Below are 23,980 nucleotides of genomic sequence, written 5' to 3'. Positions count from 1 at the left end.
CCTGAGAACATTCCCACCCGAGTCTCGTCACTAAACACTTTAGTAGCTAGACATGGTGCTTTTAGTTTTAAAATGACTAGAGGGGATTGACACTGGGAAGTAGTTCATGACTCAAATGGACTGTCAAAGACATACAGCCCAACTGCTCGGCATCATAAAATCAGGTACAAATGTTTATTTTAGGACACCCAAAATAGTCACCACACAAACAGATTCAGTGGTAGACACGTAATGGTAATTATTCCACACGCCCCTCCATTATACATTTCAGTTAAGTGCCACGGCTCTAATCAGAGCAAGACTACAGTATACAAGATGTGATTCAATAGAGGACTTATGACCCTCAAGCTCAAGCAACATTTGAACATAAATCATGTTAGGCCTCTATGAACTCTTCATTTCTTGAGTTAGTGTTCAATCTACCAATTTCTGCTCGCTGTCCATTATTACAAGTACGACTAACAAGCCATTTAATCCTTTTCATCTTTTATTATGGTTCTGAGAAGAGCATAGTGACGCCAAAGTCCTCCTTGTACAGGTCCCACATCTTCGGCTTGTGTGGGTTGTCCAGCTCTTCTCTGGGAAGAAACAGCCTTTGGAGGAAATGAAGAGTTCAGTCAGCACTAATGTCACAATAGATAAACTATCTAGTCAAGAGCTAAATAAGTCAATGCATCAGAGATTTACCTGTTGTCCTCTATGAAAGACGTATTGAACCAGAAGTAGAACGGAACGTCTTCGTATCCTTTCGGAAGACCCTGATGAAAAGGACACGCACACGCACACACGAGACTCAAGCTCAACACCAGCTTCACTTGCATAATGTAGTTCGTCGGTGTAAATGAAAGCACTCACAGCACTGGATTCAAACATGACCTTCACATCCCCTTCAACCACAGGCCCATTCTGCAGGCTGATGACTGTTGCATTACTGCCCACATCAGGAAATACCTAAAAAAAAATAGTCACACTCATTCAACAAGTAAACCAGTATGACCCGATGAGTGCATGTGCCGAGTGTGTGACTCACTGTGCAGTTTTCCCGTTTGGCACACACGCATTGAAATACTAGCTCTTTCTTCACAATTATCTTAACCTTGAGATCACTGCCATCACCTTTACCCACACCTGGGTGAAAGCAAAACAACAAACAAGTAGATATTAACACAGACCCAAAGAGTTATGTAAAGCATAACGTCACATGGTTTGCTGGGTTCACCTCCTATGGAGTGGATGCGGATGCTCTTGATCATGAGGCTTTTAGGTGGAGGCAGCCGCCTGTTGAACTTGGTCTTCATGGTCTCGTAGTACCCCACGTACCGGCTCTGTGGTTCACACAGACGCAACATCTTCAAACAGTGTGTGTGGTTTTGTACGGAAAACTAGTTCGTAGCTAAATGTATGGCAGATTATACAAATAAATAGAATATACAGTATATATGGTAAATGAGGTTACCAATGGGGACTGTAGTAACTTGCAAACTATTTTAAGTTCCTGTTTGTAAAAAGTAAGTCATCACTATTTCTTGCTTTCACACCTTCTGCCAGCCACAGTTAAATATTTCTGGCAGGCGCCAGTCAGACTTTTTTTAAAAGTCCTGAAATTGTCAAATTTCTAGATAAATGCCTCTATTCCATGCATCTTGCTCCAACCTGAGAGGGCGTCTCCACTCCCTGAAACTTAGAGCTCTGACTCTTGTCTGTCCTCCTCTCACCAAAATACTCCAGACTGTCCTGGTGGACAAAGAGAAATGAATATCAGGAAGGATTTTTTTTTTGACGATTCAATAACCCTTCCTTTAACAAATGTCAAACTAAAAGAGACATACTTTTGCACTCTCAAACTGGTCACTGTCAATAAACCAGGTGCACACCAAAGTACCTGTGCGACCTGTGAAAGAGAGCAGTGAGGAAGTGTGACATTTACTCATTTCAAGCAACCGCACACCAAACTAATGTCTTTGTTCAAGTCAAACAATTCACAAAATGATAATGAAACAAGTCGTGATCTTTGGCGTCACCTTTCCCTCCTTTACAGTGAATAGCGATGATGTTTTTGGGATCAGCAGACATCCACTCCCTCACATTTGCTGTGTATTTCAACATGTCCCTAAGACAGATACAGTCGTGGGCAACACATTAGGACTTTGAGATAAGCTGGCAAACTATTGTACAACACATGACGGTAGTTGGTAATACATCTTGTTTCTGTATGAGCTCAGAATACTAAGACAGCACACATGCCTGTAATAAAAATAAATGTTATTGACACCAGCAGTCATAACGGTAGTGTCAATAATGTTGGTCTAGTGCATCAATATAGTAAGTACAGTAACAACAAACGCTATCATAGATCTGTAATCTGAATTATTACTTAATTACAAATGAATGGGAGGGGTGGAAGGAAACAGAAAAATGTTACTCACTCCAATGAGGGGACATTGTGGTCATCAATGAACACCCGCTCAACCTTGTAGTGGAAGAACTGGGGGTCGTAGCCTTTCTCACCTGGAAACAAAATATGAGATCAACATGTTTTGTGTACTACATAAAAGGGGAATGCAGTGCACGTGACGAGAGGAGGTGCCAACTTACTGCAAAGGTTGTAAACTTTATAGTGGCCTTCATGTTTAGTGTCTAGGAACCTCGCCACCTCCTACACAGAAAGAGGAATAGGTTGAGACTCCTGTGCAGGTGTGAATACTTAGAAGTCTATGGGTCTACTTTACGTTGGAAGTTCTTTGTAACAATGGATTAATTTTGGAATTGTGAGTGATTAGTGACGCTATCTAACGTGGACCCTGGTTGTGTCAGAATTACCCTGATTGGATTCCTGTAGAACGACTGCTTCCCAGAGGAGGGAAAAGACATGGCGATGACGCGGTCTAAAGTGGGTAAAGATGCAAACAAATGTTCCATTGCTTAAATGGTGTCATTTTTTTTTAAAGTCATCTAGATGCATTTTCTGACATGCATTTATGGTATTTTCGGGGCATTAAACAACATGTAACATCTACCTGTGACATAGGTAAGGTCAAGGTCAAATCCATCCTTTTGATAACGCCGCTTGTTCTCTGAAACCTGAGAAAAACAAGTTAATTACCAGGAAATAGTAGACATCTTTCTTCTCTCTTGATGCAAACTATTTCTATACCACTGCAAAGACTCCAGTGAACGTTATACTACATTAGAGATTCACAGTTTACTACGTATCCATGGTAACAACCTTACCATCCTCCTGGTGACCTTCTCCAACTCTTTGCTCTGAGCGGCCAGTCTGAAAACCCTCACCAGGATTATTATTCTCAGGAAACGGAGGAACGACACCACCCTGATGAAGAATTAATACAAAATAGAAATATAAACATTAACGGCCTAATGGCATCAAGTATGATGTACGCGACATTATTTTAGGGGTTAATGTTTTTTTTTAATTTTTTTTTTTTTTTTTTAATTAGCCAATTCTTTTGTAAGTATTGTAGGGTGATGTTGATGTTTGCCAATATGGTGAACATATTACATTACTTCAAATATTTTAAGATATCGGTAGGCCTATACTCAAAATGCAAAAAAATATAGTGTTGATGTTCCCTGTATTGATTGTATATTGTTCACTCTGAGAATAAACTAAATATAATTTTATGAAATGCTCTGCTTGATATGAAAAATCTCTTAAAATCATTATAAAATAATCCACTGCAGAAATAGTATTATTATTGCCTTTAGGCTCGCAACATAGTTACAGGAAACATTATTTTGATGTACTGAAAGGGTCCCCAAGATTTGGTAATTCCTACTGGACATAGGCTTTATGAAATTAAATAATAGTCCTGCACACCCACAGGTGTTTTCAATCAGGTGGAAGCTGGGAACTACTCTTTGGACAGAGACGTAACTGGTCACACACCAGCAGGTGCAACACAAACAGGAGTAGGAAAGAGACGTTAACCAAGCACAGTTTGCACACAGTCCTGAGTCTAATCAGGCCACATAAGTGAAAACACCTGTGTAGGTGGACTATGAGTGCATTTTTAAATCAGCAGAACATCAATTTGAGGATCATTTCAAATGAATCTCCAGCTTCGAAATTCTTTATCCACTACAAATGCACCCAACAATCCACTACAAATGCACGCAACAACTGTAGCGCTATATAAATTAAATGCATTATTATTATTATTATTATTAACTGTGTGAGCCACTTCTAGTGTTAGCTGGCGATGTAGAGGGAAGTACCTGGGGATGAGGCTGGCTCCCGACAGGTCAGAGAAGGTGTAGATCATGGTGACCACCAGCGTGACGACCACAACACAAGCGTCTACGATGTTCAGCTTGGAGCTGAAGTAGACTTTGAACCTATAAAAAGACACAACATGAGACAAGTAACGTGCAACATCTAGTGTGCGTCTGAAACTCACATTACTGTAGGAGAAAGCATTTAAAATCAGTGACACTCATTATGTCCCAAGGAAACAGCCCTGTACATGTCATACATTTCCTGTCAAGCTTCCTCTTCAGAACTTCCTGTTTAACAGCTAATCATACTTGATTTCAGCTGACAGGGCACTCCGGGGATGTTTGCTTCACTCTTTTAAAACATTTCTTGAACTCACATTTACTAGCAAGAGATAACTGAAGGCATGTGTAAACCAAATGGAAAATACTGGGTGCAGTTTACAATATATTGCCATCCAATACAGCCACACCACAAAATAGTGACTGAATTATCCCCCTTCCAAAAATAAGTAACAAAACATTACAAAAAGGTATGCTTTAGAAGGGGCTCTACTCACTCACCCCTCCACATAGACCCGCAGGAGAACGTCAGCGAGAAAGAAGAATGAGATGGTGAGGGACACGGCCTCCAAGGCATTGCCAACCTCTCTGCTCTTGGCTGGCAGGGATAAGTCCACAATCACCAGCACAAAGTCCACTAGGATCAGTATCACGCCAAAAATACTGGACGAATAGACAGATACACTTAATAATCAGCAAACACTACATGGCATGGAAATAATCAGCATTGGCAATTATACTCCAAAAGGAGTTCCCAAAGCAGACCTACCGAAATCCAAAGGACATAACAAAAGGTGTAATCTTCTTCCGGACATTGCTGCAAAGGATAAAAGAAAGTTTTGCCACTAAATATGCTCCTTCTGAATATAAATGTTGTATACCAAACTGTGTGCAGTCCAAGCCCGTGTACGCTTACTGATACGTTGTGTCTGGGACCATACTTTCATCCTTTCCATCGTCAATCTCCACTTTAGCATCCTCCATCTTTGCAACGTTTCTAACAGACAGGTAGATGAGATAAACATGATACGATAGACACAAAAAAGCAGGCCGGAAAAGACACCATCACCACATTCACATGGAAAAGCCCCAGCACACATGGCATTCCGCACCCATTTACACCTGAATCCGACCCCGGACTGAAATAGACCGAGGACATGGTGTGTGGGTCTTCCTTGTGGCTTTGTTCGGAGCGTGTGGTTTCTGCATTTGAAAACAAGAGCGGAGAAAGATTAAACTCCCTTGTTCAGCATGCCGCTCCAAAGTTAATGTACAAATGAGAGAGACGAGCCAGAGGACTACCAACTCGTCTTGATATAAAATGCTGCATCTTTCACATACATCCACTCTTTGATAGAAAGAAAAACACTCGAATCAAACTTTTTAAAAGAATCAGCATCCAGGATACATTAGTGCTCCCTAAAACAAAACAAAACCACACTAAACACACAAGCAAGACATTTGCAAATTGCTTTGAAAAAAAAAAGAAAAGAAAAAGTGCTACAGACAATTCAATGTTACCTCGAAGAAAACTGAAAGTCACAGGATTCAAGCACACAAACAGTCTCAGCTCCTCTGGGCTGAGAGCCCTCCTTCCCACAGTCCCTTCTTCTCCTGCAACAGTTTGTTTATCCGTCGAAACCAAGAGATGCACTCTCGCCGCCTGCTTACAGCTGGGACTGTCATTCGTGAAAGTATACGGGGAGTTTGTCTTGTGACTTCTTCTCGTGAGGACAAAGGACGACGGTTCAAAGGTTAACCGGGTAGAGTTTTTTTTTCTTTTCTCTCCATCCACTGTTGCTCTTGAGTTTTTTTTTTTTTTTTGCAAACGTAGCGGTTTCGGACTTCCTGGAGCTCAGTGAAAAACGCTCAGCCCTTTCCCCCCTTCCTCCTAGTTAATCGTTACACATCTTTCCGCCTGAGAACCGATGTGACGCGTCGTCTGTTCCGAGCCTTACCGTACCCGTCCCGTCCCGTCCCGTCCCGTCTGGAGCTGCAGCCCCCTCTCTCTCTCTGTCTCTCTCTCACGCCTCCCTCCTCCTCTGAAACATCTGGTTTTAATTAAACGCGTGTTCAAAGTTGAGCTGCAAACGCATTTATAACGTTATGGTGTCAACGTTGTGTTGGACGATCGCTTTTTATTTGCAATAATAATTTGTATTTGTGGAAAAATATATCTATATGTATATAGATATATTCAGTTAAACGTATATATAGGTATATATATATATATATATATTCAGTTAAAGGTGAACCATTAAAGAAAAGTCCAACTTTGGCAAAATCCTACATTACATGTAAAAGACGCTGCAGTCTGACACAGAACAATAACCGTATTGAACTACTCTTTTATCTGGGTTTCTACGAGCTTAAAAACAAAGTCAAGAAAGGCTATATTCAAAAGGGACAAAAATGATGATCAGGCTTTCAACATCTCCTCCTAAATCCCCTTTTCTCTGTACTTGGTTGCTGAACTCTTTTTATAGCATGTGATTAGAATATACTAAGTTTATTGTACACATACAGGAACGTCCACTTTCACTTTCTTTATTCTTTCTGATCCATTAGCCTACTTGGAATCAATGTCCTGACACTTTTCTTTTTAACATGTAGGAGTGACTTTTGAAGGCTTGTTTACCCACATGTTCAACTGAACCCACTGTATAAGGGTCACTTTGATTTCTGTTTAATAAAGACACCATGTTCTATTAACATGGATTAATACATACACATTTTTTTAGAATGATTTTGTTTAATAAAATTTGAAAGGAAACAAAATTTAAAAAAAATTTAAAGGGCAGTACTTCTTATTTAAGAAATGGAGTCCTTCCATGTGAACATTTGCAGGTCTGGGATCAGCTACTCTTCCCAAATACCTAGTTTATGATGGAGAAGGAAAGCGTCAAACTGGCTGGAGTTTAGGGTTTGGCAAGGTTGGTCAAATCTGGATCCGCTAATGTGGACCAGGCAGAACCGGCCAAGCCTATAAATAATGTACTGACACATTTTTAGAGGAAAAGAACACTGAACCTCGAGCAAACAAGGGGAGGCTTCGTGCAATGAAGGTAGGCTTGTGGCGCAGATACTTTGAAGAACGTTTGAAGAATTGTAGTGTTTGTTGTATCTTATTGTGTCTAAAATTTCAGACTGGTATAGAAGCAAAGGACCTTTTCCCAAAAGTCATGGCAGTGCTGCTGTTGTTGGCTCTGGTGTGCCCAACCATGGCCTCTTCCACACCATTGTCTGTATGTAGCTTATCCTATACTTGTTAAGGGCTTCTGTATCTTTATTTTAAAACATTGGGTTCAAAAAGCATAAATTGCAGGCAGTGCTGTAAAAAAACGATCATTTCTAGAAAGTCCAGAGTCATGATGAATCAAATATGTTTAATAAATACCTGCTCTAGGTGCGGCCCTTTGCTTTTGCTGGCCCGTCTAGTATTAAAACGAGTGTAGAAATGTCATGTTTAACTTGAAATTGCTTTTCCTCATTGAAGGCTCTGGAATCGTGTGGGCCAGAGGTTGCTGCTCTCAAGCGCAGCATAAGGAAACTGGAGAATAGACTCTTTATCGGGAATTGGCAGGTTGAGTACTTGCAGAAGCACAAACACTTCTGGCCATTTCAACCTGCTTTGGCTAATACTAAAGCTGAAACTGACACTGCCCCTGGTGTAAACCACAGCAGCAGTGGGGCATTAGACAGCTCTAACAGGACACAGATTGTACCGCTTCCACCTGGAGGCAATTTGATTGTCTATGACAAAGGTAAGCAACAATAATTTATAATGATAATAATAATAATCATTTAGTTTTGTGTCTATTTTAAGAATTTGGAACATCCAATAAGTGAGTTGAATGGTAAGGATATCTTACCAGAGCTATCTTTACAGCCTTTTCAATGCTATCTTCCTAGACTGCTCTGAGCTGTTTGACCGACTGAGACCACCAAGCGGTTTCTATCGCATCAGACCCAAATTACACCAGGAACCTTTTTTGGCCTACTGTGACATGGAGGATGGGGGAGGCTGGACGGTGTTTCAGAGACGTCGGCATGGAAAAGTGGACTTCAGCAGGTATTTAATTAAGCAAAGAATGTAGCCTACTATATGGTAATATTAAATATTAATATTAAAATCTTTGCAAAGCATCATATTACAGTGTAGGTGTTGTGTGGGTGAGCTGTTTCATGTGAGGTAATATATGTGCCTAATTCTCTTTCTAGAGACTGGGTAGACTACAGAGATGGCTTTGGTGACTTCAAACTGTGGAATGATGAGTTTTGGTTGGGGAATGAGCACATGCATTCGCTCCTCTCAGAAGGTCAGATATGATTTAAATCCCAGAATCAATTTTAAAAAGCAGTATTTTATTTTGAAATATCTTTTTCTGTAATGTTCTGCCGGGTTTGCTGTTTTTTCTTCTTCTTATTTCGTGCCTACATTTCCTTGCCCTGAAGGTAAGAACCTGGTAAAGATAGATCTAATGGACTGGGATGGACAGAGAAGTTATGCATTTTATGAGAACTTCAAGATCACAGATGAGGCCGTAAGATAAACAGTTTTACAGTTCTGTTGGTCTCAGAAGTCAATGTGATTCCCAACATACAATACATCCCTTAATGCCTATTCCAGGATAAGTATCGTCTCCAGTATGGGGTGTATAGTGGGAAAGCTGGAGACGCTCTGACTGGTAGTGGGGGGATGGTGGAGCAGTGGTCTGCTTGCCTCAGCGGGATGCAGTTCAGCACCAGAGATCAGGTTCGCCCGCTATCCATTTCTCCCCATATATCATGTTCTGCTGACAATGTGCAAATGATGACTGTGATAACAGTGATGATGGTCATTGACAGGACAATGACCGCTACCTTCAGGGCAGCTGCGCTGAGGAGAATCTGGCAGGTTGGTGGTACAACAGGTGAGACCTTTCAAATAAAACCTAGTGTGTATCACTATTGCTCTGTGCGTTATCTTCCTTCTGCCGGAATTTTGCACAAGCATGACCATATTTCTGGATTTTCATATTTAGAGGAATAAAGTTAGAATTTCTCTACTGAGTTTTGCTCTCCTTGATAAAAAAATCAATTACATTTAAAACACAAAGCAATTGCTTCACTTTGTCTTCAGGAAAATGTAGCATCCTTAACATTGTGTACTTGCTTTGTATCTATAGATGTCATGCAGCCAACCTAAATGGGAGGTTCTACCGCAAAGGGAAGTACAAGGGCCCGAATGATAATGGTGTGGTGTGGGGGACCTGGAAAGGCCTTTGGTATTCCCTCAGACACACCACCATGAAGGTGCGGCCTCTGGTTTTCTTGGATGTCACGGGCAGTGGAGCAGGGGAAATTTAAAAATGGCAGGCTTCATATTCCCTTGTGTGATCCAGAATGAAAAATGAGGGGAAAGACTGATGTGTTTAAATTCTTTGTATTTGAACTTCAACCTTTGTTTTATCATTTAAAACCATAATCAAATGTTGACGGAACAGTACTATTTTCCAGTAAGCACTGCTTTCTATTAAGTGTATAATATTACTCAAACAATAAAACAAACAGCATCTCAGCCACAATGCTTCCCTGATGTTCATACACCTGCATACTGCAGTCACACATCACTAAACAGTAAACATCACAGTGAGAGTGACTTTAGTAACAGCACAATGTTATACAATGGGACTTCACAGCATGATGAAATAAGCACATTCAGGAATGTAGAACAAGAAGACTAACCTGTCCTGTGTACTGTTTTTAATGCGGTCATTGACAAGAACTCCACATTGCACACAGATGTAGGGACAAGGCCATATCACTTATTATGGTAAATACTGCCCCAGTAGTTGATACACAAAGAAACCGACAAAGATCATATGTTAAATCATAATGCATAGAAAATTTAGAAAAATTAAACAATTCAAATACAAAAAAATCTATGAAAAAAAACGTTATTTATAACAAAAATAAAATGGTGTTTTTCTCTCTCCCTTATATATAAGCAAACTTCCAAAATCTCAAACATACAATACAATCTTCATTGATATGTGTGTCTCAGGATCACGTCACAGATATGGCAGAGAGGATTAGGTTAGGAATGAATGTAATTAGCAATAGAAATTCCTCCCTGGTACTACAAACCTCTACACCTCTTCGCCCACATATGCTGAGGACAGATCTAGGTCCAACATCCTCTGCTCTGCCTCACTCAGCCTGTAGGGGGGGACACCACTGCTGCCATAACCTCCAGACATGGGCAGAGAGTGGCAGCGACCTTTCCTCTGCTCCGAGGCCGATACACTGAAGGTGGAGCTGCGCTGCCGCCCCTTGACCCCGGAGTACGACTGAGCGTCCTTTAATTTCCGGGCCAGGATGTTCCTCTGGATAGGCGATGGCCCACGACGGTTCCAGTTCTGCTCAGCACGCTCTGCCCGATCCACACTCAGGCTGGCAGGCCTCGCGGCTGGACCCCCGATCCCTGAGATTCCCTCTCCACCTCCTGCCTCACCACTCCTTTGCCTATCCTGAGAGCCACTGACTTCTGCATCCGCATGTTTCGCTGATGCTGAAATGCTGTTGGTTTTGGTTCCTATGTGTTTGAGTTCATTGTTGTAAGAAGGAGAAGCTGTCTCTATCCAAGGCTGCCTCTGGTAATTTATCTGGGGTCTGGATTTAGCCCACTCTAGGGCCCCGTGCTCTGGAATGGGGTAAGAGCTGTATGGCTGCCGTCCTGCTTTATTCCAACAACTTCCTTCAGGAAGGGTCCGAGATCCAACCTGAAAAGGACAATGTATTATCTATGTTAATTAAGAAACATTATCTACAATATATAAATACATATGAACGCATGAATAAAGCTGGATAGTTGACCTGGGTCAGACTCCTTTCTCTAAACGGTCTGCAGTGTCCAGAGGATCGAGGTTGGGGTTTGGTGTCATTAAAACTGGAGGTCCGGCGGAAATTTGGATTTGTATTAAAGGAGTTTGCCTTCCCTGCATCTACTCCTCCTCCTCTGAGACCTGCAAACCCACTTCTCTCTACCATCTCCACCCAGTCAGCAGTGCGGTCACGCCATTTTGAGCTGCCCCCACTTGCACGAGCAGAAGGACCCAAGACAAGCTCCACTCTGGGACTCAGTCTGTCCGGCGTGAACCTAGAAGTCTGCAATGGCAACTCAGAAAAGGGAGTTGCAATCTGAAAATGATTGTAGTTAGTGTCTTCCTGGAGGCCCACGGAGAGTGTGGGATGAGCAAATCCACTTGGTGTAGGAATGGAGGAGTTTGTGGGTGAAGCAGATGTCCCTAACACAGTGTCATGGACTGGGCTTGAAGAGACATGGTACATCTGTGTTGCCTCCTTTAACCCTTTCTTCTTCATTTCTTTCAACTGCTGCTGAGCCAAATGGTACCTAGATAGACAATATTGTCATTTATAAGACTGTGGAGTGACAGAAGACGTTGACAATAATGTAAAACATAATCTAAACATACCCAAATATTGGTGGCATCATCTTCTGACCTGTAGGGGACAGCCTTTCTGGGTCCTGTGAGAGAGGAATCACCGGGGTCTGTGAGAGAAGCTGACCCAGGGAAGGCCTGTCTTTCTGGGCTACACCCACAGCTATGCCCCCCGGTTGGCCATGGCCGTCAGACAGGCTGGGTCTTTGGAGGCTGTGGCCAAAAATGGACGCCTCATCAGAGAGCTTGCGCCCTCCAGGGGAATGCATGGAGCCTCTGCGTACAGAGCTGCACTGAGGGGTCTTGCAAAGCTTTCTCCACAAAGTCACCAGAACCGTAGCCAGAATCACAGCCAGGCAGAGGGAGATACCAGCCACCACGACCATGTTACCACCCAGAGGGGCAAGTCCGACAGCCCCAGGGGTGAGGGATGGAGAAGGAGTGGGCAACACTAGGAGCAAGAAAGGGAGACAGTTATGTTAATATGTGCAGTATGCTCAAAGCACATCTAGTTTTTTGACGAAGAGAAAGTTCAGGAAAAATGAGCAAGTAAAAATCAAGGGACAGAGAGAGTAAAACTGGAAAAAGAGATAAGGGATGGAAAGACTGACCGACACAGTCCTCCAGCGAGCAGAGGGACTGTTCCTTCACCATGCCAGTACACTGCATCCCTCCCACACCTGAGGGCAGCAAACACTCACGCACTCGTTCCCTCACCCCCTCTCCACAGCTCACACTGCACACACTCCAGGGCAGCCATGAGCCCCATGACTCTGCAGAAAAAATATATACAAAATAGTAATAAATTAAAATAAATTGCAGATAAATAAGTAATTGTGCAAGCCTTAATTATGTGCTGCTAATATCAATGTCATGCAATTCTACGGTCATTTTGAGGGAATAAAAAGCCAGTAGAAGTATAATAAATAAGACCCTTCTACATGGAGCTGAAAAAGAGCAACCATCAAATCACATGACACCAATCAGTTAATGCTTCATCCCCAAAATAGACAAAGTGAGGACACAGCAACAAATGCATTTGAATATTTATAATGTGAGAGTGCAATGGTTTATTATTAGTTATTATTTACTAATTAGTAGATGGCCTTCAATTTGGTGTTGCCTATATACACTTCAGTATAATGACACTTCAGTATAATGTGACATTATGAGATTAGTTACAGTAGAGTGCAAGATCATGTACAAACGTTAAGTGTGATCTTGTTATGCAGTTGAGAAATAAGAGGTCATCCTCCACCTCAAAAACAAACACAAAAGGTGAATGTTTCAGTCATGCCTTGAAATAGCGATTAGTGATGTGGTCTTTATGTTCGCTTCTCAAAGTTTGATTTTCATGAAAAACAATCGTATGAGGATGAAATCTTTTTTTATGATGCAATGTTCTATCTCAAAAGGATATTGCTATTTATAAATATTGAATGACGGCGCGACAATGAGCAAGCAGACACAACATCATGACCCAGAAAGCAAAGCAACTAAAAATAATTCAGTCATTATTCATTTTAAGTTGAACACCTGTGCTTTTCATATTCTGGCCGGTCAAACATGTCCCCTATAAAGAAAGCCCTCTGCCCACTCCTTAATTAAGCCATTATTTACCTATTGACTGCCCAATGAGAATGTCTCGATCTATTAAATCTCACCTGCACTTCTGTGAACCACCAAACAGGTCTGTGCAGGACTCGGGGAGCGACTGAAGTTGAGAACAAAGCGAAAGCAGTACTTGTTCCTTCCAGTGTAAAACACAGAACAGTTGAATTCTGTCTCGTTCTCTCCCTGGGTCAGCCAGTTAAAGGCCAACGGGGGTGAAGAGGGCTCCTCTGGTCCCAACCCCATCAGTGCTGTTTCACCTGCTTCCATCCCAGGTGAAACTGCAATCCCTCTCGTAGCACCTGCATCCTTATACAGTAAAACCTTCCCATTGATGTGAGCACACGGTGGAGTTATCAGTTTAACAGTCATAGTTCCTTCGCAACCACTCCTGTAAGCGTTGGTATTTTCCACCAGCAGCTTATAGGAGAAGATGCGGGACAGGTACAGCGGCCCAGAGCTCTTCACATCCTGTGCTTCATGAGGAGACCGTAAAGCCACTCGTATGAAGTCTCTTTCTGTGAAGGGGAAGGCGCAGGACAGCTCGACACTCTGGGAACGGAGGGGTTTGATTGGGTGTCGTGTGCGGGCTTGGACCTTGTCGATGCTGATTCGCCCTATCTGGTTGTACTCTATGTAGCTGACTTCCAAGAAGAGAGCCGCGTCAATGCCCCTGGAGCACGCCTGAAAGTGTTCATTAGTGGCTATCCCAACCTGGAGAGAGAGAGAAAGAGAGACAGAGAGAGAGGCATATTAATCACTCTGGTCCTCGTTCTGCAGCACAAACCTTAGTGATTAAAGTTTGAGGTCTTTTCTTCTTGCCTGAAATGATCCTGAGTGGTTTCCGGCCCTTTCCACAGCGATGTGAAAGGTGGGCCACTGCACCTGCAGCTCTGAGCTCCACCACCAGGTAGTGCTCTGTGCGCTAATGTCCTGTGTGTCATTAGCATGAGAAGCAGCAGTGATGCTGGTCTGCTTCAGCAGGAACCGGAAAGTTCCTGCATACAGGAAGCAAGAACAGTTGAACTCCACCCTACCGGCCGATTGGATGTCGGAGATGGTCCTGGTCAGAAGGGTGGTGTTGGTTTCCGTGTTGATCAGAGAAAGGCTTGTATTGCGGATGGTGCTGCTGTTGGATTTTGTGCTGAAGTCCACAAATACACTGGCGTTGCTAAGGGCAACGTGGAAGGAGGGCCAGATATTGAGCCCTGCAAAAGCTACAGGAAAGGATGAACAGAAGTCAGATAAGGCAAAGAGAAAGACTGTTGTACAAGCATCTTTCTGAGTATATGTACACTATGGATAATATTTAGTCTCACAGATTGTTTTGTCTGTGTGTCTGTGTCTATTTATATCGGCTGCTTTTTGTCCATCTGCTTTTTCATTGTTTTTGTTTTTCTTGATGTGACTTTGCAAGCTGTTACTGTGGCTATATAGGTGTGTTTCTGACTCAGTTTACTGCAGTGATTCAATAACTTGACATGTTCTATAATTGATATGTCCTAATATCGGTTTAGGTCTGGACAATATGTTAAGTTGTCTACTTAATGTTTGGACTGTATAGTAGTATAATAGGAACTGTCATTTTTAGTTGACACACATTTTAGAAATCAATCTGGGATAAATATGATATGTTGTGTCACTCTTGACAACATAGCAATTGTGCATCATGATTTATGACACCAAAATCCCATGCACAATTATCTAACAACAAACGATGTAAAGGTCTATTTATATAGTATTTCCCATGTCCAGGTGGCATCCAGTTAAATTGCAATAGGCCTATCAGCAGCCATTATTTTGAGAGCTATTGTGCTGTTTAGTGTGTAAATCCTGTTGTGAAGACCTCACATCCTCCCAAAGCAAAGAGGGTGTGGGCAGAGGAAGCGGCTGACCCTCCATTACACCCTTCATTCCTCTGCGTTTGCCTCCAGGGTGGTAGAGCACATGTAAGTTAAGTTAAGTGAATTCAAAATCAATGATCCCGCCAGCCTTTTTTAAACATGCAGTTGTATATTAAGATTGTCTGGTGACACTCACCATATCCCATGAGTGCCAGCAGAAAGGGCAGCAGTGAGACAGCCTGTGGCATTCCGATGTCCGTGCCTCGGTATTCTCCTTCACCACATGACCGTCCTCTTCCACCATCCCTAACCTCTACAAATCAGAGGCCACAAGAAGGCAGCAGGCAACAACCAAGAGTGCGTCAGACAGAATCAGACTTGGAAGATGTAGTGCACTGATCTGAGGTCAAACAGGAAGGCTGCAGCATGAAGCTCTGAGTTATGAAGCAGTCCATAACAAATATTTATGAAGTAGTGCCAAATCCTTGTTGTTTGGTTGCCTGCAAATTGTTCACTTATTTTTTCTCTACTGTGTCCTTAGAAATGTAGACTTTCAACAATATTTCTGGCAGCAGGCTGCTGCCTGTATTTCACACTCCCATTCAAATCGCAGCATAGTGGTTTACTTTGCACATAGCACGGATCATAGACTGCATATACAGTCTATGATCATCGCACAACTTAAATCAGTACATTACGCTACTTGAATGCACCCTATAGCTGGATCACAAAGTGTGCCTAATATTTATTCTTAGGTGAAGAGTTTAATAGTCAACTATTTAATACTCATCTCAAAATTATCCGTGCTTCGCGACAAAGAAGGCTGAATCTATAAAATTTGACTTTCTTTTGAATATATAATACATAATAAATGTCTCCACAAATATGAAGCGTATCCATGGTTCTAAACCTGGGTTTTAGTGTAGGCTTTCTAGTGCTTAGACCAAGTGTAAGTTTAACATCTCGGACGCATCTGTCCACAACCCTCTTTGCTTTCAGGTGGACCATAAAGCTTTTTACTTACATGTGTTGTCGACTCAGCACAGCATACGTCCCTTCCGATTGTCCAACACGTCAACCGACAACAACAGTCCCTCCATGTGCTGGTTGAAACTGATGCTACTAATAATGACAGTCTGTCAGCGGGACCAGCGTCTTGGACCCAACTGAGTTCTGAAGAGGCGCGCGCCGGTGACCGAGCGCGTGCGCGATCCGCTCACAGTCACTTCACGGTCAGCAGCGGGGCGGATGGAATATTATCCACCACTGGCTGTTGTTTCTTCCCAAAACGTACAAGCACAGTCAAGACAACTGTGCAGCGGTGAACTAACCAATAGGCTTTTTCAGGAAGCAATTCAGCGATAAATATAAATGAGGAAATGTGTTAAACAAATATGTATAGCCTTTTGTATCAAACAATCACCTTTACTAAGATGCATAACCCGTTTCTCAAGTTCCTTTTTAACTGTGTTTACAGAGGAACATTATGCAAAATGAAACAAGTTGTTCTTACAATTGTGTCCTGAACTTCTTTGATGAAATTGTTAGATATTGTAGCAGACTGTCTCATGTGTCAATTTCTAAAATATTGGTTCTCAAGTATACGGAAAAACCCATGCATGCAGGTTCATTTATATACAAGAAGATGTTTTGCTACAGGCAAGGGCCAAAACAAAAGCACAAAGGACAGACCCATTCCTGTCCTGCTGTTTAAAAATGGCATTATACTGTATACAAGTAATAAAGAGATTGTTATCACCGCAGACTGCGGTCATGCGAGCCGGCATCCGCGGATACTCAGTCAAGTGAGCCGCCACTTGAAATGTAATGCACCTCTATTCATGGTGTTACGGTACGAGGGCTTGTGCAGCCCAAAATACACCGAGATAGACCCATATTTAAGCAATGATTTGTCGAAATTCAATAATAATATTCATAATTTCACAATATTAGCAGATCCTTAAAAGGTTATATTCTATTTCCACTAGATTGTTGTTCATGAGGTCCACTGCTATGTTCATGTCTATTTTAATGAGATTTTACTGTACAGATTTTGTGAAAATTAAAGGCAAAGTCGGCTCAAATGAAATGATGATATTCATAATTGCCCGATATTTTAACTGTTATTAAAGCAGCTCCTTAAAAGGTTGCATTCTATTTCCACTGGATTGCTGAGGACCTCTGCTGTGTCCATGGTTATTCTCATGAGATTTTACTGTACAATTTTTGAGAAAAATAAACACAAAGTAGCTCAAAATAAATAATGCTATTCATACCTTCCTAATATTTGAACAAGTTGTATAGCAGATCCTTCAACGGTCTGCTCTGCTGTTGTTTCAGATTTGTTATATCAAATTGGACAAATTATTGCTTGGGAATAGGTCTCTCTCTATGCTTTTTGGGCTGTATAAACCCTCGTACCGTAACACCATGAATAGAAGTGCATTACATTTCAAGCGGCAGCTCACATGACCGAGTATCCGCGGACCACTCACCGGCAGGCACCTGGGTCATCAGAGGAAAGTGACTACATGAAGAAATATGTGAACTCCAACAGCTGGATATATAATTCCCTCCTTCAAGAGCCATTCACAGATGTATTTATTTTTTTTGTAGGAAGGTGTGGAAGACTGTCTAAAAATAATCTCATGACAAAGTCGTATGGAAAATCAGATAGAGCATTGTGTATCTCAATAGGCCCGGAAGGCAGGCTAAAGACAACAAACATTTACACATTGCAGTTATAACAATAAATAGAATAACTATGCCTCACAAACATTCAGATGACCTTCACCCCACATAAGATGACTGACAAGTTATTCTTCTATTATCCATTGATGAAAGAAAACCTTACTGAGATTTGAGCAGATGACACTCAGCCATTCAGCATCATGGGCTCACTTAAAATGCACCATTGAGTAAGTCCATACCAACATGCAAGAATAGGACCTATTTTGTCTTGGAAAATGTTCACAAAAAGTTCAATGTCATGCATGAATCTCTAATTATAACGATCAGACCCGCCTCCGTTTAACTCTTGAAACAAGGAGGTATATAAGTGAACTATACATGGCGGGGTAATCTAATCAGCTGTAGCGCTATGTGGACCTTCACATTTCCTCAAGAGACAGCTGAAAACAGGAAGCTTCTCAGAAAATGAAACACCCTTTACTGTTCAGTCGAGTTAACAATGGGAACAAAGAACTTCTTATTCTGTGTGTAAGACGCTCTTCAGGGACACACAGAGATTATAAATTAAAGTATAAACAAACTTTTAGACATGAGGTTAGACCAGATGGGATTCATTACGATATGCTGCTATCTCACTAATTCATTATTACTTCTGCAGTTACTCTTTATATAATTTACTGTGAGTAGGATTTTACAAGGGCATGTATAGGGTGCTTACCTTCCAACATAACCTCTGCAATGAAAGGATTAATTGTCTATATAATTACATTTGTTTTCAATGTGAACTAAACTAACAGCAGACCAGGTATTTTTATTGTATCTTCTTTATCTCTTCTCGAATGTATTATTATATTCAAAGACCGTTTGACTGGAGAACAACGGACCACAAATCACATTTTGATGGAAAAGATTGAGACTTAAGAAGTAGGGTTCCTAAATTCTTTGTAACCTGGATATGTTCTGTCCCTCCTCAGAAGACGAGACAAAGCTTCATTTCTTGTTCATTTATTACAGAAACGTACATTTTACTTTGGAAAACATGTAATCACTTGCTATGTGCCTTTCATAACAATCCATAGAAGAATGTGTGAAGAAAATGTATATCCCATTAGATCAATTTTCCCAGAACCTATTTATTACTAAATGCACATGATGATGACTCCATCAAGAAGAGCAAATCTGGGAACACTTTGTTGCATGTACATTATTTAAGCAATTCCTGGAAAAGTATCTCTTTGATAAACTTTCGAAGTAGACTCCAACTAATAGAACACCAACTGTTAAAAAGTCATGACCAGACTGAAAAGGTACATTATCCCGCTCACAGTAGAGCGGACACTCGGCTGTGCACTGGCACGCTCATGTAGTGGCGATGCATTAGTCTCTCAGCAGATCCTTTTCAGCAATAATGACTATGAACAGGTCAAAAGAGGTTTGGGTAGAATCTCAAACCCTCAACAGAGTCATCTCGACACAGGTGGCCCATCTTCTCAGCCAGCAACAACCTGGAGATGAGGAAGGAACAGAGAAGAGCACACATGTGACTGAATGCAGCGATGAAGAATAATACAATGAGAAACAAAAGACAACTCTGAATATTCTCAATGTTATAACAATCGGGACGACTGTGGCTCAGTGGTGAGCAGGGTCGTCCTTCAGTCAGATCCCCGGCTTCGCTTGTCCATGTAAATGTGTCCTTGGGTAAGACACTTTGCTCCCAAATAAGCTGTGCCTACGGTGTATGAATGTGTGTGAATGGGCGAATGATGACAAGTAGTGTGAAAGCGCTCTGAGTGGTCGGATGACTAGAAAAGCGCTGTACAAGTACAGTTCCATTTACAGTATTGTGTTATAACATATTAAAACAGACTGCCTGTATCAATGAGATTCACAACTTACCTTTCTTTCGAGAGAAGAACAGAGAGACCCAAGAGCTTTGCAAACTCCTCTGCTGTCAAAGAGCCTTTGTCTGACACCTGTAGAAGAAGAAGAAGAAGAAGAAGAAGAAGGTGACTTATCTCAATATACATTCAAAGAAATAAATCCAATGCAGCATGCTGTTTGATCTCAAGCGTGTCAATGTCAGTATAATATTTGTATTGGTAAAGCTTACATTGTCCAGTGCTGAGGCTATCATTTCCTCTTCGCTGTGAGACTGCAGCTGGACCACCATCACACCACTGTCAAACACACGCAGCCTACAAAGAGGACAAGATGGATGAAGGAAACAGTGTGTGTGTGTGTGTGTAATTAATATTGTTTTATGAAGCTAAAATAGGGCGCTGGCTGGAGAATGGCAACCAGTTTGCGGGTACTAGGACCAACGTGTTGCGGAAACCGGACAGTGATTCTTTTGAAACACTGGGAAGTGACAGGAAATGACAATCGCAGAGGTCTGGACAATACCTCCAACAACAGGAAGTCAGACAGGAAGAGTCTGGCCTCTGGGATACAGTGCAGGCGTCAAAGCTGCACTATACCCCTTTAATAAACACAAAGCCTGATCTATATATGAATGTATGAAAGAGGGCAGAGATAAATTAAACAATACAATACAAAGACAAACAAAACTCACCTCAACGGGAGCTTCAACGACTCAAACATCTTGCAGGCGTTTACCAAATCTTCTGGAGATAAAAGCTGCGGAAAGGGAAAGGAAAGTGACCTCTGTGTCTGACTGAATGTATAGAGAGCAAAGTTGTAGATTATCAGTTCAGCTGGAGTGAAAATACATATATCAAGTACGATGTTCTGTTCTTTAGTGTGTGCATCTGTGAGCATTACCTCCATCCCTCGAGCGCGGTTGACGAGACAGTACACCTCTGTAAGAGCCATCATACCCCCACGCTCCTGGGAGAGTAGGTGGAAAGAGAGCAAGAGCAATAGTCAGAAAGTCAGAAAATGGAAAAGTAAGTAAGTAGATGATTCAAACTAGAGTTTGATCTTAGGCTGTGGAGATGTAAAAACACATTGAACAAAATTCACGCCTACCTCAAGAGGAGCCTGTAGCATATCGTCCAGCTGCTTAGCTAGCTGCATATGGTAATGTGTACCTGATCCATGCGTTTCCCTGGTAACGGGGTCAGCTATACCCATGCTCAGCAGGTAGGACCTTAAACCGAATTGTCTATAAAAGCAGAACATACCTGTTAATAAAAACAAACAAAACTACTTGAAAAAACATTGTGGGCAATTAAGAGTAAACTAAATTACATAAATTGTGTGCATAATGGTCCAGTGAGGTTCGAGAGAACTTTATGATTAGTTATTGCTGTATGTACAGTAGTTTGAAACCACGCCTATTGCACTCCTGTTTCTGTTTCTGATTATGCTTCAGTTCTTACCTCATCTTCTGTAATGTTTCCCTGCTTGTCTTTGATCTTGTTGGCTATAGATCTGGACAGCTCCACCATCTCCTTGGCCTGTTATTTAAAGTAGGCAATCATTCAGCAAATCCCACCGCGTAGCCAAATATGAGCTTTACACAGGTTTTATATCTATGGTTATGATGTGTGAACAATCATACAGAATCACGGATAACATAAGAAGACTTCAAAAAGGTAAATAATTATATATCAACAACCACAGTAAAATATGAACATACAAAGGAAAACATTCTTTACCTTTACCATCAGCTTACTGAGATCCTCGAAGGCCTGAAAAAAAGAGACGAAATGGGTAATAAGGCTCATTCACAATTTTTAAAAATATCATGGCTACATGATTTAAATACGATTTAAATATAAGTTTACAAAAGCCCCACCCATCCTCGGTATCTGTAGGATAAAACAGAACATTCTCCCTACCCGACACCCAAAACATTCTTTTTCATTAAGCTTAATGCATGTCATTTTTATTTGATTTTATTGTATTCAAATTCAACACATAACTTAATGGATGCTGAATGAAAGATTTATGTGTTACAATAAATTCCACTCTGTATTCTCAGTGTTTTCACAGTATTATCTGTACAAATATGGGTAAATAAACACCTTCAGCTGGGAGCTTTGAGGAGATTTTTTTGCTTGACAGTACCTCAGAAATATTTTTGTCCGTTTCTTTCCTCTTCTCCTCTATCTTCCTCTCAATGCCAACAATCCCCACGGCACGTGTTCTTCCTGCCTGCATGACCACAAAGGAAAGAAAAACACACGCACTTTTAAAGAAGCCTGAAAGGGCAAGGAAAGACAAACAGTGAGGAGGGATCACATTGTGGTCAACCGCTGTTACAGTACATAAATCAATTTTAGTGACTAGTGTTTGTCCACAATGTATGTAATCGCATGTAGAGACATATGACATAATGGAAATGAAAGGACAGAGTAACAGCCAACACAGAAGTGTATGTTTACTTTGTCGTGAGCCCTGTTGTGGGATACTATACTTAAATTGATGTCAATGTCAATTTCTACCAATTGAGCAATAAGTGTCACTATTATATTATTGGTGAATGAATCCAGAGGCAGCATTTCTGACCTGGACAATAATATAGTTAAGCCCATTGATGTAGAGACAACACTGCCACCCTGTGGTACATACATTGAATTGTACATCCCCTAATAAAATGCTGAAAGGCAGTTTGGCTGGTACAGTTAAGATTCTATTCGGATGGGAAGGAGCATCTGTTCAGCTTCTGACCTGAGAGCCCGTTCCTATGGGGATGGGCTGTGAAGCTGGTGTATTCTCCCATCTCTTCCGAGTCATTTCTTCTGTTAGTCTCCTGTAAAACTGCAAGCAAATGCCACCACGTTAGTTCCCAAACGTAAACAATCCACAACAGTCACACTTAAGAATGCTCTTGAAGAGATAAAAGGGTAAAGCAACAAGTGTGTAACTACTTGTATCAGTGGCACTACCTCAATCTGCCCGTGTTCTTTGAAGGACAGCTTGATGAAGGAGTACTTGCTATGTTGGTAGGGCCCTGGCTCCTTGTTGGCAGGTGTTGCTTGCAGGTGGATAACTATTTTTGCACTACAGAATAAGAGATGTCAATAGTTAATTATCCATGTACTTCTTTCGAATGGTGCATAAAATGATTAACAACATTAAAAAAAGAATAAGTTCGACCTACAATTTTTTCACAGAGCTTTCAACTGCAGGGGGCTATGATATCATCCCCAAATACAACCAGCAGTTATCAAGTGACCAAAGTTTCACAATTTATTTATGTGACTACAACGGAGCCATCAACAATATGCATTTGCCAGCTCCAATAAGAAAGCTATTAAACAAACCATGATTAAAGGTTTTGGGGTAAAATTACACATTACGGTATAAAAACGCACAAATCGTGTTGTTTGCTAATTTCTTAATGCAATTCTGAAAGCCTACTTCTCATTTCTGTGCTCAATATTTATTTACAGACACTCACCTCTTTCCTATTCCTGCAGCCTGCTCCTCAAACAAGAGGATCTGTGACAGGGGCATGGCTATGCAGCATTCCTACAAGGGACAATAGAAATAAAGTCATCGAGAGAAACAATACACGTCTGTAAACAATGACACCAGTTCTCTCACAATCACTGCTGTCTTACGTGGTTTTTAACGTCCCTCCAGATCAACCGATGGGTGCTCAACAAGGCAACCCCAACGTCGAGCTTAGCCTGGTCCAATGACAGGAGAGTACATGACGTTATGTTCTTATATTTCTTCACCAACAACCATAATTATGTAGCTACCTTAACTTCATCAGCACCTCGTGTGCACCGTCAATACTGCCGCATCATTTAGTTAACGTTATCTTACATTGTTACATTGTTACATAAACGTTTTTAGCTACTGTATTGTTGTCAGGCCAAAAACTTAGCGATCAGAAACACTAAACTATACCTTATCATCACCGTCATACAGTCTGACACCTCGTTGCTGGATCACTAAAGTTTCGTTTATTTCCAAGAGACCATTTGACCACGAAAAGCGGTCCATTTTTACTATTAGAGACGATTATTGTCTATTCTAAACTCTGCTGCCGAGACCCATTTTTATGTTTACTTCCTGTACGCTATTCAGCATTGCCCTGAATATGCCTGCCAAGAAACACTAACATAGAACATGAAATAATAGATCAAATAGAATCAATTGAACTGATGATTG

General features: G+C 41.4%; 4 protein-coding genes across 5 annotated transcripts; 1 reads left to right on the top strand and 3 right to left on the bottom strand.

The window, feature by feature from the left end:
• Positions 1-159: 159 nt before the first annotated feature.
• On the bottom strand, positions 160-6,265 carry tpte (transmembrane phosphatase with tensin homology). Of its 2 annotated transcripts, XM_034550988.1 has the most exons (19): positions 5,818-6,265; positions 5,409-5,499; positions 5,213-5,293; positions 5,066-5,113; positions 4,798-4,959; positions 4,237-4,356; positions 3,232-3,331; positions 3,018-3,081; positions 2,821-2,885; positions 2,596-2,656; positions 2,427-2,508; positions 2,022-2,110; positions 1,830-1,891; positions 1,654-1,734; positions 1,220-1,325; positions 1,031-1,128; positions 856-951; positions 688-758; positions 160-593 (listed from the first exon to the last, which is right to left on the bottom strand). In XM_034550988.1, exons 2-19 carry the CDS (start codon positions 5,453-5,455, stop codon positions 491-493), a joined length of 1,536 nt encoding a protein of 511 aa, XP_034406879.1. In that variant the 5' UTR covers positions 5,456-5,499; positions 5,818-6,265; the 3' UTR covers positions 160-490. The 2 variants fall into 2 exon arrangements, with proteins under 2 accessions (XP_034406879.1, XP_034406880.1); XM_034550989.1 differs by lacking the exon at positions 5,409-5,499.
• A 1,014-nt stretch (positions 6,266-7,279) lies between these two features.
• On the top strand, positions 7,280-9,999 carry si:ch211-287a12.9 (fibrinogen-like protein 1). Its single transcript, XM_034550509.1, has 9 exons — positions 7,280-7,361; positions 7,443-7,541; positions 7,793-8,060; positions 8,209-8,368; positions 8,518-8,615; positions 8,752-8,840; positions 8,927-9,052; positions 9,145-9,209; positions 9,465-9,999. The coding sequence occupies exons 1-9, from the start codon at positions 7,356-7,358 to the stop codon at positions 9,643-9,645; spliced, it is 1,092 nt and encodes a 363-aa protein (XP_034406400.1). The 5' UTR covers positions 7,280-7,355; the 3' UTR covers positions 9,646-9,999.
• Positions 10,000-10,276: 277 nt separating this feature from the next.
• Positions 10,277-15,463, bottom strand: LOC117742998 (thrombospondin type-1 domain-containing protein 1). Its single transcript, XM_034550710.1, has 7 exons — positions 15,393-15,463; positions 14,175-14,569; positions 13,406-14,066; positions 12,353-12,514; positions 11,775-12,192; positions 11,155-11,692; positions 10,277-11,060 (listed from the first exon to the last, which is right to left on the bottom strand). Exons 1-7 carry the CDS (start codon positions 15,442-15,444, stop codon positions 10,428-10,430), a joined length of 2,859 nt encoding a protein of 952 aa, XP_034406601.1. The 5' UTR covers positions 15,445-15,463; the 3' UTR covers positions 10,277-10,427.
• Positions 15,464-18,995: 3,532 nt separating this feature from the next.
• Positions 18,996-23,893, bottom strand: vps36 (vacuolar protein sorting 36 homolog). The gene is given in 15 exon segments (XM_034551052.1): positions 18,996-19,392; positions 19,787-19,863; positions 20,001-20,085; positions 20,463-20,527; positions 20,672-20,737; positions 20,879-20,998; positions 21,000-21,014; positions 21,232-21,309; positions 21,511-21,543; positions 21,923-22,009; positions 22,526-22,615; positions 22,744-22,858; positions 23,259-23,329; positions 23,422-23,490; positions 23,717-23,893. Coding segments are annotated over 15 exon segments (1,149 nt in total). The 5' UTR covers positions 23,813-23,893; the 3' UTR covers positions 18,996-19,310.
• Positions 23,894-23,980: the final 87 nt, after the last annotated feature.

This window comes from Cyclopterus lumpus, chromosome 14 (assembly GCF_009769545.1).
Source record: "Cyclopterus lumpus isolate fCycLum1 chromosome 14, fCycLum1.pri, whole genome shotgun sequence".
NCBI lineage: Eukaryota > Metazoa > Chordata > Actinopteri > Perciformes > Cyclopteridae > Cyclopterus > Cyclopterus lumpus.
Note: the sequence above shows the minus strand (reverse complement) of the source record. Positions and strands in the feature narration are given on the sequence as shown.

Excerpts from the sequence above, each read along its gene's own strand:
- LOC117742998 (XM_034550710.1), bottom strand. The coding sequence starts at position 15,444 with ATGCCACAGGCTGTCTCACTGCTGCCCTTTCTGCTGGCACTCATGGGA. Across the intron at positions 12,515-13,405 it reads GGTGGTTCACAGAAGTGCAG|AGTCATGGGGCTCATGGCTG; the intron begins GTGAGATTTAAT and ends TTTTTTCTGCAG. Across the intron at positions 11,693-11,774 it reads ATGATGCCACCAATATTTGG|GTACCATTTGGCTCAGCAGC; the intron begins GTATGTTTAGAT and ends TTGTCTATCTAG.
- si:ch211-287a12.9 (XM_034550509.1), top strand. Across the intron at positions 8,369-8,517 it reads GGAAAAGTGGACTTCAGCAG|AGACTGGGTAGACTACAGAG; the intron begins GTATTTAATTAA and ends TTCTCTTTCTAG. Across the intron at positions 8,841-8,926 it reads TCAAGATCACAGATGAGGCC|GATAAGTATCGTCTCCAGTA; the intron begins GTAAGATAAACA and ends TGCCTATTCCAG.
- tpte (XM_034550988.1), bottom strand. The coding sequence starts at position 5,455 with ATGTCCTCGGTCTATTTCAGTCCGGGGTCGGATTCAGGTGTAAATGG. Across the intron at positions 1,129-1,219 it reads CCGCATCCACTCCATAGGAG|GTGTGGGTAAAGGTGATGGC; the intron begins GTGAACCCAGCA and ends GCTTTCACCCAG. Across the intron at positions 759-855 it reads TCATGTTTGAATCCAGTGCT|GGTCTTCCGAAAGGATACGA; the intron begins GTGAGTGCTTTC and ends CCTTTTCATCAG.